The sequence below is a fragment of the Notothenia rossii genome (assembly GCF_949606895.1).
Source record: "Notothenia rossii genome assembly, chromosome: 6".
NCBI lineage: Eukaryota > Metazoa > Chordata > Actinopteri > Perciformes > Nototheniidae > Notothenia > Notothenia rossii.
The window spans coordinates 18106158-18122535 of record NC_136909.1 but is presented as its reverse complement, the minus strand read 5'-3'; the positions used below and the strand labels follow the sequence as shown (position 1 = coordinate 18122535).

At 41.6% G+C, this 16378-nt stretch overlaps 1 protein-coding gene across 1 annotated transcript in view; it reads right to left on the bottom strand.

Annotated features, from left to right (window-relative positions):
- The window catches only part of LOC307042715 (rapamycin-insensitive companion of mTOR-like), a 33251-nt gene extending 27124 nt beyond the window's left edge, over window positions 1–6127 (bottom strand). Inside the window, exons 1-6 of the mRNA XM_079686768.1 lie at window positions 5933–6127; window positions 5760–5807; window positions 4204–4301; window positions 1622–1686; window positions 1245–1392; window positions 984–1031 (exon numbers count right to left, since the gene is read on the bottom strand). Of these exons, the coding sequence (XP_079542894.1) occupies window positions 984–1031; window positions 1245–1392; window positions 1622–1686; window positions 4204–4301; window positions 5760–5807; window positions 5933–5981 (456 nt within the window). The 5' untranslated portion in view covers window positions 5982–6127. The remainder of the gene's footprint in view (window positions 1–983; window positions 1032–1244; window positions 1393–1621; window positions 1687–4203; window positions 4302–5759; window positions 5808–5932) is intronic.
- Between the last annotated feature and the right edge of the window lie 10251 nt (window positions 6128–16378).

Genomic DNA, 16378 nt, shown 5'->3' with positions numbered 1-16378 from the left:
GATCGCCATCGGCTGGTTGGGCACAAAGCCTGGGGACAACTATCACTCGGGAGGCTCTGCTGCGATCAGACGCCTCACGCATATTTGCTCTTGTGTCGTGGACACTTTAGACGTGAGCTATTAGACTGTGTTCGAGTCGTGTGGACTGTGTTTAGTGTAATGTGTTTGGTGTGATTATATGTGTGCTTAGTGTCGTGTTGATACATGTGTTTAGAGTAGCGTGTTTAGCTTCCCTTTATTAGCTGTGTTTTCCTGCAGCCTCCTTTTGTTAGTGTTGATTGGTAGTGATTTCAGGTGTGTAACTAGGCTCACTTATAGAGTCCTTTTTCCGTCATTAGCAGTACATTTGCGCCCTTTTGGTTTCTTTGTTCGGCTTAGGCTATTTTTGCTCTCAATTTGTTGTACACCTTTTTTGGTATTTATTAAACCCAATTATAATTATTTACCAAAACCATCTGGTGTGTGTTGCCTTCCTCGTGTGTGTGTTGCCTTCCTCGTGTGTGTGTGTTGCCTTCCTCGTGTGTGTGTGTTGCCTTCCTCGTGTGTGTGTTGCCTTCCTCGTGTGTGTGTTGCCTTCCTCGTGTGTGTGTTGCCTTCCTCTTGTGTGTGTGTTGCCTTCCTCGTGTGTGTGTGTTGCCTTCCTCGTGTGTGTGTGTGTGTGTGTGTGTGTGTGTGTGTGTGTGTGTGTGTGTGTGTGTGTGTGTGTGTGTGTGTGTGTGTGTGTGTGTGTGTGTGTGTGTGTGTGTGTGTGTGTGTGTGTGTGTGTGTGTGTGTGTGTGTGTGTATAAAGAGTTTACAGTAAACTACAAAAAGAGCCCGGCCTGCAGAGTCATGCAAACCGTCCACACAGTGACTCTGCTGCTGGACCAATGATCTTTATGCTCGCGCTAAGGCTGAGCAGTGAGGGCAGAGGGTGCATTCCTCTAGCAATTTAAGGAGGAAGTATGGAAATAAATTAACAAATAAAATACAGAGGATCTTACCTTTCGGACTAGCCTCAGAGCCTGAGTCCTCTCGCCCTCATTGCTCTGCTGGATGTCAATGCCATCTAAACAAGCACACAAGCATTATTAAACATGTCCTTTTCTTAAAACCACAACCAGCAACAAATGTGTCGGCAGAAAAGAGACAAGTGGGACTGAAGCATAACATATCAAAGAAACTAGCCAACTTTGAGAGGTGACTTCTTGTACTAAACACTAATATTTTTGGACCCACAAAAAGAGAGGTCATTCAGATATCACTTTATTTTTAACCCACCTTGCTATCAAATAGTCCACCTGTAGTCTGAGGACCTTCTGCAGCACCGTGGTGTCTCTGATGAGGTAGCGGAGCGCCCGCAAACCTGCAGCACGCACTTCCTTAGCCTCATTCAGTAGAGCTAGTCGCAGACTGGAGGTAAATTAATTGGACATTAAAATAAGATTCACTGGGACTTGAAATACTTTGGTTTTTTCCTGCATTTTTTCACAAACATGATGATTTCTAATTGCTGCTTATCAGCCACAGGACCTGACAAACAAACTGTTTCACTCTGTCGCCTTAATAACAAGCCAATGATTTATAAAGAGTAGATGTTCAATGAAGTACATGGTGTACATTAGTAACTAACAAGACTTACCAAACGATGATTTCTTCGTATGTAAACCCAAAGTTTTCTTCACGGTGGTTGATACTGCATAGCAGCTATAACACAGAGAAAGAAGGGTACATATAATACATTGATTTATAGAAGGAAGGAGGTGACAAGACTTTGGTCAGTTTGCAGCAGGGTGCTGCAGGAGCCATGCAGGTGTGTTTGTTGTATTTTTCCACTTCTCTGTTACATGTTGACTGGTTTGGAGTAGATGAAGCGTGACTGCATAATGTTGTGTTTTCAGTGGTGGTGTGTGGAAGTTATAATCACCAGCGCGTTGGGGCAACACATGCACAGGACCAGTGTCACGTCCACCACTTGTTGTTTACTAATGCATGGTGATATGTGGTGGACTTGTGAAAAAGAAGGTTTTAACAGAAAGTAAGAAAATGATTTTGTTCTATCCATAGGCTGGCAATTTGTTCCCGTTATCCATTTTTAGCACAAATGTACACTTTTAAATTACACTGCATGGTTTTCATCTGACGTTTTTATCCAAAGCGAGGCATTTTGGGTTAGGTAACTTGCACAAGGACACTAGGACAGGTTGACCGCAGGGGCAGGGACCAAACCACTGACCCTCTGATTGGCAGATCAGCACAAAAGTTCCCTGAGCCAAATCCACCTGACACTTTTAGCCGTCCCCTCACCATAGGTCCCTTTATTATTACCAGAGGCTCACACACAACTGGTGTTGAGAAGATTCAAATTCTATGTACACAAAAGCAGTTCATTATAAAAACAATAAGCCTTCAGCTCCAGTCTGTGTCAACTCATTATACCCACAGAGCAATAAGCTCCTTGGGCAAAGGGTGCTGCTATTTTAGAACTGCCGCCTTTTCTCATAGACACCCTGAAGCGCTTCAAACCAGTCAGTGCTACTCCATCAGAGAAGTTCAGTCTAACCTTGCCTGTCCCGATGCTGCAGCAGTGAAGGCCTGTCATGATGTTTACGTTATTTTCTTATCATATGATATATTGACACGACCTCGATATATGTACATCACGATTGTTCGTACATGACCTTGGCATCGCTCAGACATTGCTCATTCTTGTTAACAGAGCCCCAAGAGACAATTTGTTTATTTTGAGGTTTCTAGAATATTCTTCCGCATTGAAAAGATGCCATTGCATTATTGTGCCGTAATATTATCATTACATTAGTCGTCTGGCAGTTTTTAAAATTACATTTACGGGAAGTATTCATGGGACAGTACAACGTCCAAAGTTTTGAGACAGACAAATAGGTCATTTTGTTTTGACTCTTTCCTTAAAGCTCGACATAAATCTCCTCCTTCCTTCCCCATAAACCACAAAAACAAAACTGGAAGAGAGCTGGAGCATGATGGGACGGGTGATGATGAGAGGCATGGTGAGTAGGGTGTTGTTTTAAACCAGCTGTGATGTCAGAGCTCAAGCAGGCAGGAGGAGGAGAAAGGGAGAGGGGCATGTGACACTCTCTGGGGGTTTAGGTCACCCTCACTGTCCTGAAACCCTTATAAGGAATCAGAGGCACGGTGCGCTCACAGAGGTATACACACAGACACACTCAATATTAAGCTCCAGTCAGTTGTAAACCAGAGAGTTAGGCCAACGCTCAGTCTGCTACACTGCCAGCTGCAGTTTTCCTAAAGGCCGCACCAACGATTGGTTACTATGTCAGACATGCTTAAAGGCGAGGTGCGCATCGATAAAATCAGCAAACGTCTGGGCAGCAATCAGTGACCCGGGTTGTGTAAATGGCTGCGACATTTCTCAATGAGGTGATGGTGAGCTATCTTAATGTCAGCGAGATTTCCCTCTGAGTTTTGCAAGACATTTATTTGTTTTCTACACCCCTGTTATTTCTGTTTAAAGTAACAAGAAGGCTCAAAACTATGCAAGCTTGTGTCAGGAGGAAGGCAGAATAAATCCTGGAAAGGTCACCAGTCCATCACAGCGTAGTAAAAGGCTGTGTACGCACAAAAACACTTGCATCTAAAACCACGTTTAAGAAATGTTTGTGATTTCTATGATGATGATCAATTATTTGATGTTGCCTGAGCACACAGATCACTTTCTTTACAACAGTATGTGCCAGTACATTGCAGTGCGACACAGAGAATACATTGAAGTTGGGGCAAAACGTACATGTTGGAAAACCAGTTTCTGAGATTCATAAGAAAGAACTATAACTAAGATTAGGGATCTTAGGTTTCTAAAGTCAGTGAGTCGCTCTTCATACACATTGGGTCTGTGTGCTTTCCCATCCCTTAAGCTCCTGTTACATTCACTGTCAGCGTCACAATGAGAGGCACAGCTAGGCCTGCTGGCAGCAACACCCAAGAGGAGAGGATCAAGGAGAGGTTAGTGATGACACTACAAAGGGGAGCACAGCTAGTCAACCGTATTAGATATTTGAACAGCGAGTCAACCTTATTAAAAAGCTGCATGTTTGTATTCACAGCTTTAGCCTAGTCTTGGGAGTAGGTAAAACAAATGTACTATTCATAGTGTTGTGTTGTCAGCACAGCCTAGATAAACAAATAAAACACTTGGGGAGAGGGAGCAAAACTTGACAGCATTACCTTTATGAAGTTGTTCAGGTGGCCCAGTTTGCGCATGTTACTGACTCCGTGTGGTTTGGCCACATTTTGAAGGATTTCACGGAAGTTTTCTGATGGTTCTGTCGAATAAAGATAAAGAAATACAATGTAACCAAGACAAGTATTAAGCCATATTGCCATAATATCAGTCAATGAACCATAATTGATGTTGATGTTGCAGGAAGGAAGTTGGTTGAGCTGGTCGAACTAATTTAGTGTTTACAGTCAACAAAAGGTCTAGACGCACAAAGCAGGACTTGAAAGGGGAAGTTTCGGTTTTCAGTTCCTTCCAATGATTATCAGCTTCTGTAATGCTAGATGTTCTTGACAAAAGACACTATTCCTTTTTGCAGGAATCAGTCCCTTAGCAGTATCTTAGTTTGCATAGAAACCAGTTCATTATAAAATTGAAAAATATATAGGCTGCATAAAGCTAGGAATAAGCCAGCTTAATTAATTGCATATAATAGTTTTTCCTCAACCAACAAGATTCACCAGCAGGTGGGCTTGATTTAGTTTGCATGTATAAGCTTCATACAACTGAAATCATTGTTATCTTAAAAGGGTACTAAACCAACTTCTCTCCACTTATATTTTAAGAAATCAAACATGATTGATAAGTATATTTAGCCAATTATATAACCAGAGGTCTTTTGCAAACGGATCTTGCCTATTTACTGTGTAAGAATCATGGTAATAGTGTGTACACAAGACAGTTTACATGGACTTGCTATTCATGATCGTGCACCCACATGGTTAAATCTTCAGCTTTAAGAGTGTTCAAATCCCTTGTGATACACCACCATATGCGAACAGAGAATCTGACCTGAAATAAAAATGAGGATAAACTTATATTCTCTCACAGTTATTTTTGATGGAACAGCTCACAGATGAACCCATCCTTATGTTGTGGGCTTGTGTCATGTCGATGGGCCAATGATACGGCTGGATATTTATGCTGCATTCATTTGAGGTTTTATTCTGTTATGCAATCAAATGAAATCAGCCGGTCCCTAATTCCCAAACATGGGGACAGAGAGACACTGCTCCATGTAAACAAAGTGGTGCTGCAGGAGTCAATCTGTCTGAGCAGTGCATCTGTGTATCAGTGAGCCACTGGAAAAACACCCTGCGCTGACTAAATGCTACTCAGCTAACAGCCTTGAAACTCTTTTCCTCATACAACCAGTGATGACCAATGCATGACTACAGCACTTATGTCTGGTTGGCTAAATTACAGGCTATCTTTGCCCACTCACACCAATCAAAACAACAGGGCATCGTCATTGCTGGTTAGCTGGGGCAGCTAGCTAACGCTAACTCAGCTAGTTAGTTAGCTCGCAGCCGCCTCTTATTATGATATCGCCAGCAATGTTATTGGACGAAACAGAAAGGAAATACTAACGAATTTACAGCAGCTTTGCCAGGACAAGTGTCTGTACTTTCTGGGGTGTCACTTTGTAGAGCTGGTGTTTGCAGAACAGCTCCACTTCCATTTTGAACAATAATCGCTTTGAGGGTGATGTGATGAAGCTTACCTCTGGTCAGATCCAGCGGTACATTTTCCTCTCCGCTGTCATTCCGACCTGTCAAAAACACACACCAAGGACACGATGAGGGGACACACCGGGGTCATCAGCTGCCTAGGGAAATCTAGTTTCGCAATATGCCACTATAACAGACATCACTGCATCGAGTTTTTCAGGCTTACCTCGCATCCGAAGACTCCGGATAGGACGGCCGCGGAAGCTGGCCGCCATGTTTCCAGGAACATACACAACACCGGAAACTTCGCGGCTTCTCGCGAGAGAAGAAAGCCGACAACAAGGGTTTTCGCCGCGACATCGCTGCAGCAGAACTCCCACTGACCTGAGATCAGATCATAGGCGTAATTTTCGCTGGGGACGCTGGGGACATGTCCCCACCACTTTTTGAAATGGCCAATTTTGTCCCCACACTTATAGTATAACTTATATATGTTCTGAAACATAGCGTGCACAAATACATGTAGTAAACAAGAACACTGGTTTAGTGTCAATGTGTGCAATTTGGAAATGTTAGTAAACTTTACTATAAGGTGTGTATTAATGGGTTTAACTAGAACAGTGGTACTCAAAGTGGGGGGGCGCGCCACCACAGGGGGACGCAGAGGCATGACAGGGGGGGCGCGAGAGACCAGGAGGAAAAATTGATATTAAAATAAAAAAATCATATTTTGAAAATGTATTGATTCGAAAATAATATGATACAGTCCTATTACGTCTGGGTCTCTGTGTTTCATTAAAGCTCGGCTCTGTGTGTGTGTGGAACGAGCCATTTTGTGTGTGTGTGCGCGAGAGAGAGAGCGCACCGATACCGGAGATCGCTGTTGCTAGCTTCTGGTGCTAGCGAGCTACGCTAACGGATATAAGGAGTTTTTTCAACAACAAAGTGGAGGAGAGTCCTCTCCTGTCAGACTGAGAGGCTCAGTGAAGTAAAGGACTCTCTCAGTGTTATCTCAGTGGGTCTCAAACGTTTTGGTCACCATTAATGTAAACAATTATTTCCGAGGCACACGTTTATATGATCATTATAGTTATAACAAACTAAGAGAATAAATGAAAAACAGGTATGAAATACTATATGACAGTAAAACAAGAATAACGTTTAAAAGGGTGATTTGTAAAATATCCATAAAGAAAAAGTTAATCTGCTTACAGTTCTGTTTCAAATGGGTGTTGAGAGCTGTATCCATAGATCACTTCATTTTGCTCTCAAAGTTCACCAGATTGATGCTTTTAACTTCAATATTTAAAAATCTTCCCGGGGGAGCTTGCCCCCGGACCCCCCTATGTGAGGTCCACACACCACCTATAAAAATAGCACTTTACCCCTGCTTACACCTATATGCCGTGAGCTGATTATCGAGCCTTCATTGTAACAGTTGCGGGTACGTTGTGTATTTGCGTGAGGAGTGTTGCAGTAGAAAATTCCACTGTAGCGCCTGGTACATTAATGGGAAACCCTAAATGTTTGAGCACCCTCTATGAAACGTCAAGCTACCCCACAGCACCCCCAAAAGAAATCTCTGGCGCTGCCACTGAGCCTGACTATTTGTATTGGGGGGGGGCCCGACTTTTTTTTTCTCCAAAGGCGGGGCCTGACAGAAAAAGTTTGAGAACCACTGAACTAGAAGATGATAGATGATGGCATTTAATTTAATCTGGCATAATATGACTAGTCAACATCAGGATGAATTTGTCTTTTTCTTATAATTACAGGGAGCGGGAATGAGCAGCAGGAATCTGTTAAAGTCCTTGCAGTTTCATTTAAGAATGGAAAGGAAATAAAAATAAAAGTCTACAATGTCCAAAGCACAAACCCTCTCCTGGAAGTAACAGGTGAATTTGGATTTGTCCTTGATAGGATTTAAAAATACAACACAGACTTCCAAGAGTTTATAGATGTTGATAGAAGGGAGAACATAAGTGACTGAAGCACCGGATCTTCAGCCTGTCCTAAGAGAAGTCTGTCAAACTCAGGTATACATTTACCATGCTTGTTAAATTGTGTTTCAAAATATCACACATGCCAGAACTTTACTTTGTGCTGTGCTTATCTTTTGTTATCAGCCTACACAAGAACAACTGATCTACTTAAGAATAAAATTCCAGAAGTATTTGATGAACTGCAAATTATGGCATTCTTACGGAGAAGACCAGGCTCAAACTTGTCAAAGTTTGCATCTCTGACTTGCTGGAGAGAAATGGGTTGTAAGTATATGAATGTGAAATGTGTTTATATATAATTTTTGCATTTAAGGGATATATTGGTTATAAAAATATGGCACATTTGTTTTTTTTATTTGCTTGATACAAAGGACATTCTTTATAAACAATTGCTTTATCATCACGCATTTGTAATATTTGTATGCTAGAACTTTTTGTATTCTTTTTGAAAAATAAATAGCTCAAACGGTGGTGGAATCTCATCACTATATTCCCTCAGCTGAAAGTCCAAGTCGGTGGCTATGGAGAAGGCTTTGTGAGTATAACGTTTTTTTCTAAAATATCGAAAAACATTGAAAATTCTGATTTAATTTTTTTAGTGTGAAAACAGCAGTTTTGTCTCAATGACGTTGTGAAAGTACAGGCTAGGCTAGTCTAGGGCCAACATCTACTTTGTCTAATAAGAATGATGAGTGTTCATTCAAATAACTTGATGAGTAGACTAATATATACTGTAATTGTAATGAATGTAAAGGCTGCCTATTGGTAATATTTGTATTTACATATACCTCACATATATTTCACTTCTAAACATAAGCAGCTGTTAGTTGGTCAAAAATAAAATGTATATTGCTTCGTTATATCCTCTTAAATGTTCACCACTTCGTTACGAAATCAACTTTGATTTGATATGTTATTTTTTCCCGTCTTTCATTTCAGGAGCATCTCTATGACCCAGCTTCACATTCAGGGTTTTTGGAGATGAGACGTCGCAAAATACGGCGTAAGCTGGAGGAAGTTCAGCGGCGTTAAAGGAGACACAAGAGAAGCAGAGATGTTGGACCAAGTTCTGTGCAGGACGAAGGGGACAATAGTGACATCAAAGAATGCATCAACCTGATGAAAAAGCTGAGGCCTTCTGCAGAAAACATTTCATCTATCAAGTCAGCAATGCAGAAAACATTCACATCGCGCGGAAGCTGGATATCCAAACATTCACCCACCATTAACCAAATCTTCCAAGAGTATCCACGATTCTTGGATATACCAACCCTGGTAGGCTTTTTTTGCATCTTTATGCATTTGTGGATTGGTGTTCACAGCTGTGCAGTAAACTAAATGACCCATTCTCATAATATTATCAAGTTTATTATCTGATCGTTTAACAAATGTTAGATTAAAATACTGGTATTGACATTTTAATAATGTCATTATATCTTTATCTGTATCAACTGTCTCCGTCTTTCCACCACCCAGCTTGATACAGAGTTTGAGAAAATCTTTGATGGTAAGGGGGACCTGTTCATAAGGCGATGGGAGGCCAGCATCATGCCAAAGCTGAAGGCTGTAGCTGCCAAGGGAAAGGGCGATGTTACAGCTTTGATCGAAGGGATGGAAAACCAAACTGATGGTATGCAGGGCCTATACAAATATTTTGTTGAATTTATTAAAAAAATTGAGAAAATGATTTAATATGCTAATCATTACTTTACTCTTCCCCAATCCCCCAACCCTGATTCTCATTTGCAAATGAGAATTGCTACACAATGCTGGTTGTACTAACTCATCTTCTTCCACCTGTTGCTGCAACACGCTGTAGCGTGAAGTCTGCAATTACAAAACTCATGGAATTTGTACCGGTATGTTTAGTTTAATGTTAAATTATGTTAATTTTAGTCAGTAGGTCAATATAAAACAACATGCACATACTTGGTTATAATTAACTAGTTTAGGAGTTGCTGTCGATTAACTGAATGAAAACACTAATTATAATATTTCAATATTTCTAGGCAGGGAGTTCCATTGATTCCCTCTTCGATGCACCCCAGGATCAGGGATCAGGAACAGTCCAGTGCATTGGACATCAAAGGGGAGGGTCACAGCAGTACGTCATTGTGGCAAACTCTGACAAGATTGCCATTCCTTTGGATGAAGGCCTGGGATGTGCTGTGGACAAGCTGTTCAAGCTTTACTGGGTATGCAACCTGGCCTACCCAACCCCACTCAGCTCTGTGTTCTCATTCTTTGAGCACATCTACAGCCTACCAATGTCAACAAACCGGAGAGCAAAGGTTTTGGACCTCATCTCTAAATTAAAGTCTGTTAATTAAATCAAAACAATATGTATACTTATCCAAAATGCCCTTCACAATTCACACAGATAAAGAAACGTATCTGGCATCTTTGTGAAATCCATGCATTGTCAGAAGGAATGGGATTTACTCTAACCTGCAGCCAAGATGGCTGCCCAAGGACATACCACAGCATAAATCAATTTGCAAAGCACATTTCTAGAGAGCACCAAATAACAAGTAACCCAGGAGTTGCTGCTTCTCTTCAGACCTACCCACCAATCACTGACTCCACAAGGACCATAGACACAATTAGTCAAGAGGAAAACACAGCTGAGCTGTTTGAGAGCTTTCAAGCTGTCTCTTTAAGTGACCGTGCAGCCTCATTTGTGGCAAAAATGTATTCTGGATCAAATGTAACACAAATGGATGTCACAAGAACTGTAACTTTTGTTAAAGAACTTGTAGAAACAACTGTAGATGACTTACAAAAGTCAGTGACATCAGTACTCAGTAATATTGGGGTACCACTTGAGCATTAACTTGTTCTACCAGTAATGAGACAGTTTGAAAGTGCCAAGCATATGTTCGATGAATTAGACACCAATTTTAAAATAAACAAACACTTTTCAGAATAGTTTCATCTTATTAAGCCACAGGAAATATTCCTTGGTCATAGAGCAGATACAGTACGGAAACAGGGACAATTGAAGCAAGTTTTGGCACCAGACACTTGTCAGTACATTCCGATTATTGAAACTATCAAATTCTTATTTAGCAACGACAAAATGCAAAGCATATACTTTCAAAACAAGAACAAAAAAGACAATATGATATGTGACTTCAGTGATGGGTATCTATTTTCAAACCATTCACTATACCAATCGTATCCAGATTCCATGCAAATTCAATTGTATTATGATGACGTAGAAACAACAAATCCTCTGGGATCTAAAACCAAAATTCATAAAATGGGTGCTGTTTACTTCACTCTACGGAATTTACCCCCGGAGTGCAATTCATCTCTAGCTCATATTCATCTATGTTTATTGTTCAACTCAATTGACAGGGAAACATATGGGTTTGGTAAGATCCTAGAGCCACTTCTTGAAGACACCAGAGTCCTTGAAAACTCTAGTGTGGAAGTACAATCTAATGAACACATTAAAAAGCTGTTTGGAACAATTTCAGTTTTAACAGCAGATAATTTAGCAATACACACAATGTGTGGCTATGTGGAGAGTTTTTCTGCAAATACATTTTGCCAGTTTTGCTTGACCACCGGTGTCCACCAGGAGGTTCGAGGGTTACCGCCCCTTTAGGCACCTAGGACCTTGAGACCACAGCTCCCCGCCGCTGCTTCGGCAATAGAGGCTTTGAACACCGACCACTCTGGTTCAATGTCCCCAACCTCCACAGGAATGCCCGAAAAGCTCCGCCGGAGGTGTGAGTTGAAGGCCTCCTGAACCAGCACCTCTCTGAAGAACCAGCACCTTACCGTGGTAGAGAGGTTTGTGTGCCCGGATGAACCTTAGGGCTGTGTTGTCTGGAACCTTGGGGCTGTGTTGTCTGGAACCTTGTGTTCCTGGTAGGGTCTCCGATGGCAAATTGGTCTCAAGCAAGGGGCCAGACTAAGATTGGTTCACAAGACCTCATGAAAGACGACACACGAAGTGAGGATACCCGGCCCGGAGGAAGCCCGGGGTCCCCTTCTGGAGCCAGGCTCAGAAGGAGGACTCGTCGGCGAGTGTCTGGTGGCCGGGCTTGCCATCGAGCCCGGCCGGGCACAGCCCGAAAAGGCAACGTGGAAAACACCTCCGCTTCTCCGTCCCGCGGGCCCACCACCTACGGGAAACAGCGATGGGGTCACTGAGGTCGTCAAACAACTTCACAGTGGCAAAGCCCTGGGGGTGGATGAGATCCGCCCAGAAATGCTGAAGGCTCTGGGTGTTGAGGGACTGTCATGGTTGACACGTCTCATCAACGTTGCGTGGAAGTCGGAAACAGTACCGAAGGAGTGGCAGACCGGGTTGGTGGTTCCCGTTTTTAAAAAGGGGGATCAGAGGGTGTGTGCCAATTATAGAGGCATCACACTACTCAGCCTCCCCGGGAAAGTTTACTCTAAGGTACTCGAAAGGAGGGTCAGGCCGATTGTCGAACCTCAGATTGAGGAGGAACAATGCGGATTCCGTCCTGGTCGTTGAACGACGGATCAGCTTTTTACTCTCGCAAGGATCCTGGAGGGGGCCTGGGAGAACGCCTATCCAGTCTACGTGTGTTTTGTAGACTTGGAGAAGGCGTATGACCGGGTTCCCAGGGAGTCACTGTGGGAGGTGCTGCGGTAGTATGGGGTGAGGGGGTCTCTACTCAGGGCCATCCAATCTCTGTACTCCCAAAGCGAGATCTGTGTCCGGGTCCTCGGCAGTAAGTCGGACCCATTTCAGGTGAGGGTCGGAGAACCGGAGCAGCGGGAGCGGTACTGCAGTCGCTTTACCGCACCGTTGTGACGAAAAGGGAGCTGAGCCAGAAGGCAAAGCTCTCTGTCTACTGCACCATTTTTGTTCCTACCCTCACCTATGGTCATGAAGGATGGGTCATGACCGAAAGAACGAGATCGTGGGTACAAGCGGCCGAGGTGGTGTCTCCCTTAGGGATAAGGTGAGAAGTTCGGTCATCCGGGAGGGACTCAGAGTTGAACCGCTCCTCCTTCGCGTCGAAAGGAGTCAGTTGAGGTGGTTCGGGCACCTAGTTAGGATGCCACCTGGGCGCCTCCCTAGGGAGGTTTTCCAGGCAGGTCCAGCTGGGAAGAGACCAAGGGGTAGACCTAGTACCAGGTGGAGGGATTATATCTCTTCGCTGGCCTGGGAGCGCCTTGGGATCCCCTAGTCAGAGCTGGTTGATGTGGCCAGGGAAAAGAAAGTTTGGGGCTCTCTGCTGGAACTGCTACCTCCGTGACCCGACCACGGATAAGCGGGAGAAGATGGATGGATGGATGGACAAGAAGGAAGTAAAGTCAGTGTTTGATAAGGACAGAGTTGTTAAACGCACCAGGGAGAACTATGAACAACATGTAAGGATCTGTAATCCCAGCTCGACTGGTGTGAAAGGAAACTCATGTTTGAAAAGCCTTAAACATTTTCATGTAACAGAAAATACATGTGTGGACATAATGCATGACATACTGGAGGGTGTTGCTCCTATAGAGGTAAAGTTGTTCTTGCGTCACTTCATTTATCAAGAAAAACGTTTCACTCTTGAGCAACTGAACCAAAGGATTGCTGGTTTTAACTACGGGTATGTCAATGGGAAAAACAAACCGAGCATCATTATCAATTTAAGATCTTCTGAAAATGCTATCAGGCAAACTGCATCCCAGATGTGGTGTCTGTTGCAGGTTTTATCCTTTTTGATCGGAGATTTCATTGAAAGGAAAGACCAGTATTGGCAATTGTTCATTTTGTTGAGGGAAATCTGCAGCATTGTTTTTTCACCTGTTGTCAGTGTTGGGTTTTTCTAAAGCAGCTCATCATTGATCACCACACGCTTTACAAAACATTGTTTGAACAAAATCTGATACCGAAGCACCATTTCATGGTGCACTATCCTAGACTGCTTTGTTTATTTGGACCTCTTTCTCATTTATGGTGTATGAGATTTGAGGCCAAGCATAAACCATTAAAAAGGCAAGCACATGATGTATGCAATTTTAAAAATATTGCAAAAACTCTAGCTCAGAAACATCAGGTTCAACAGATGTATCATTTCCAGCTTGGTGACCCGTTCAGTAATAAGTGCGATGTCGACAATGCCTGCCCCGTGAATATTGGTTCTCTGAAAAAAGCTGATATTATACTGGAGAGACCGAAATCAGCCCTAGATGAAAATGTCACGATGAATAGCATCATTTATGTCACACATTCGCTGAACCTTCAAACACAGCATCATTCAAACACAGCATAATTTATGTCACACATTCGCTGCCCCTTCAAACACAGCATCAAGGGGAGCACTTATTTGGGGAAATTATTCAACTTATACCCCACTGTGAGACATTTCACTCTCTCATTAGAATACTGCAAGTTCAATACTTTGATGATCATTTCTTTGCATACGTTATGCAAGAAACTGAAGACTTTGAAATGATAACATTAGGCGATGTTGCTGATGTTACACCTCTTGATCTACTTTCGGATTTTAGCACTGACAAGCTTTATCTGAATCCGAGGTATAAGATTTTTTAGGTGGGCGTTTATAAACTGATCTGTTTATTATCGAGAGAAAATTAGAGGAATTACACAATTCTCATGTTTAAATGACTTTCTTAATGAAATATTGTGCAAATTAAATACTGTATGATAACAGCTGGATGGAAACACATCGCAATGTTAAAGACTTCAAATGTTTTGGCATTTCCATAATAAAAACTCAGTACTGTATATGTAATATTAATATTTAATAACATATCTGCTTGTAGTGACTCAGTGATATTAAACATTTGACGGTTATGTTTATGCAACAATAGTTTGCAGAAGATTAAGTTTGTTTTAACCAAGGTATAAGTTTTTCTTAGGTGTGATTTTATGAATGATCTGTTCTGTTAACATTTGATGAATTAAAAAAATATTAATGTTTTTAAATGTTAATTTAATTGAGATATTAATGAGATATTGTGCTAATGAAATCCTTGTAAATAAATGTCCAATGAATGTATTATTGCATTTGATTTTTGAATAAAAACCATATCCACCACCTGGTACTAATCGTCATTGACACACAATGTGCAGATAACACAATCATGTTAATTCTGGTTAAAGAAATATAACACAAAATGTGCAGAAATAACAAATGAGTGTGTTCATCTTGGTTACACATTTATGACACACAACGTGTAAAATATGCACATTGTGTGTTAGGGGCATGTAACACATTTTGTGTGTAAAAATGATTTACACATAAATTAACACAACACTTGTTGTCCCTGCACACTCTGTAGGTGTGTTGAAATTCAACACATGTTGTGTCATTTTTGACAAATCCTTTCTAAGAGTGTAAGTTATAAGCAGTATGGTAATTTTAAGTTAATTAACTTCACCCATAAAGACAACTTCTAGAGAAGCACAGGGGAGATTCTGCTCAGCCTCCCGTGGGGTTTTCTCCTGGAGGCTGGGTATTTCTTTATATTTTTTATTTGTATTAAAAAACATTTCTCCGCTGTTGTCAGTGAGTATTTTACAAAGACTGAAACAGCGCCCCTCTTAATGAATCTGTGGTGAAACACAGTATTGCACGCTACACTCACCCGCAGTGCGCTGTGTCAGGGACATGTCAACGAAAGCCCGCCTGCCCTTCCCTTCCGACCAATCAAATCGTCGGAAGAGAAGGCCAGATATGAAATCTCCCTACACAATATAATATTTGCAAGTATAGAGTAGTGGCTGATGTTTTTTGTCAGAAACAAGTAAACTGTAGTGTACACTTACTACTAATACATAAATGTAGTGCGGAGTTACTTATTTGCACTGTAAGAGACTGTATATTAACCCAGCCTCTGTCGGTCTTTTCACTCTCACTTTCCCGCCACATCTGGCCACATCTGGCCGAACAATGAAACCTAGCCAAAGTATCTAGATAGCATTAAACATATAGCTGCTAATGCTATCAATATAATGCCGATTGGAGAATGATGTTCACAGAAAATAGTGTAAGCTAAATTAAGTTAAAATTAAAATAAATATAATTTAAAAAAAGAAGATGGGCCTAAAGGAAAAATAATTGTCATCCAGGCAGCTAAACTCAAACAATATTTAGCTGTTCAACATTGGCAAAACATATTTATTTAAGTTAAAAAATGTTATTTTAGACCCCTAGCTTGCTCACAGCATGACAATATATCTGCTCACTTTGTTAAAAACGTTTTGTTTCTGTAATAACTTACCTAGTGTTAGACTCTCCTCCGCTGACACATCCATCCTCCACAGCAGAGGTGAAAAGGGCAGTTTGGATATTTGATGGACAGTTGGACAGTTGAAAAATGATACATTTGAAATAGTGGACACACACTATTGTTATTGTTGTATTGTTGTTGACTATGTGCATTTTTATGTTACACATGTGTGTGTAAAATGCTTCAGAAATGACACTGAATGTGTTGAATTGCCTTGACACAGCAGTGTATTAAAAAAAAATTGACACATACTTCTAAGAGTGTATGTTCTATGGGTTAAACACATGCGGATGATTTAACATTTCCTCGGATTAAGATAAACATGATTAGTAAATATTGTGAAAGCATTTCCCCTTTGCAAAATGTTCGAAAGCTCAGCATTACTATAGGTTAAATATATGAAACGTGGCAGTAATTAGAGTTTCAATTGTGGT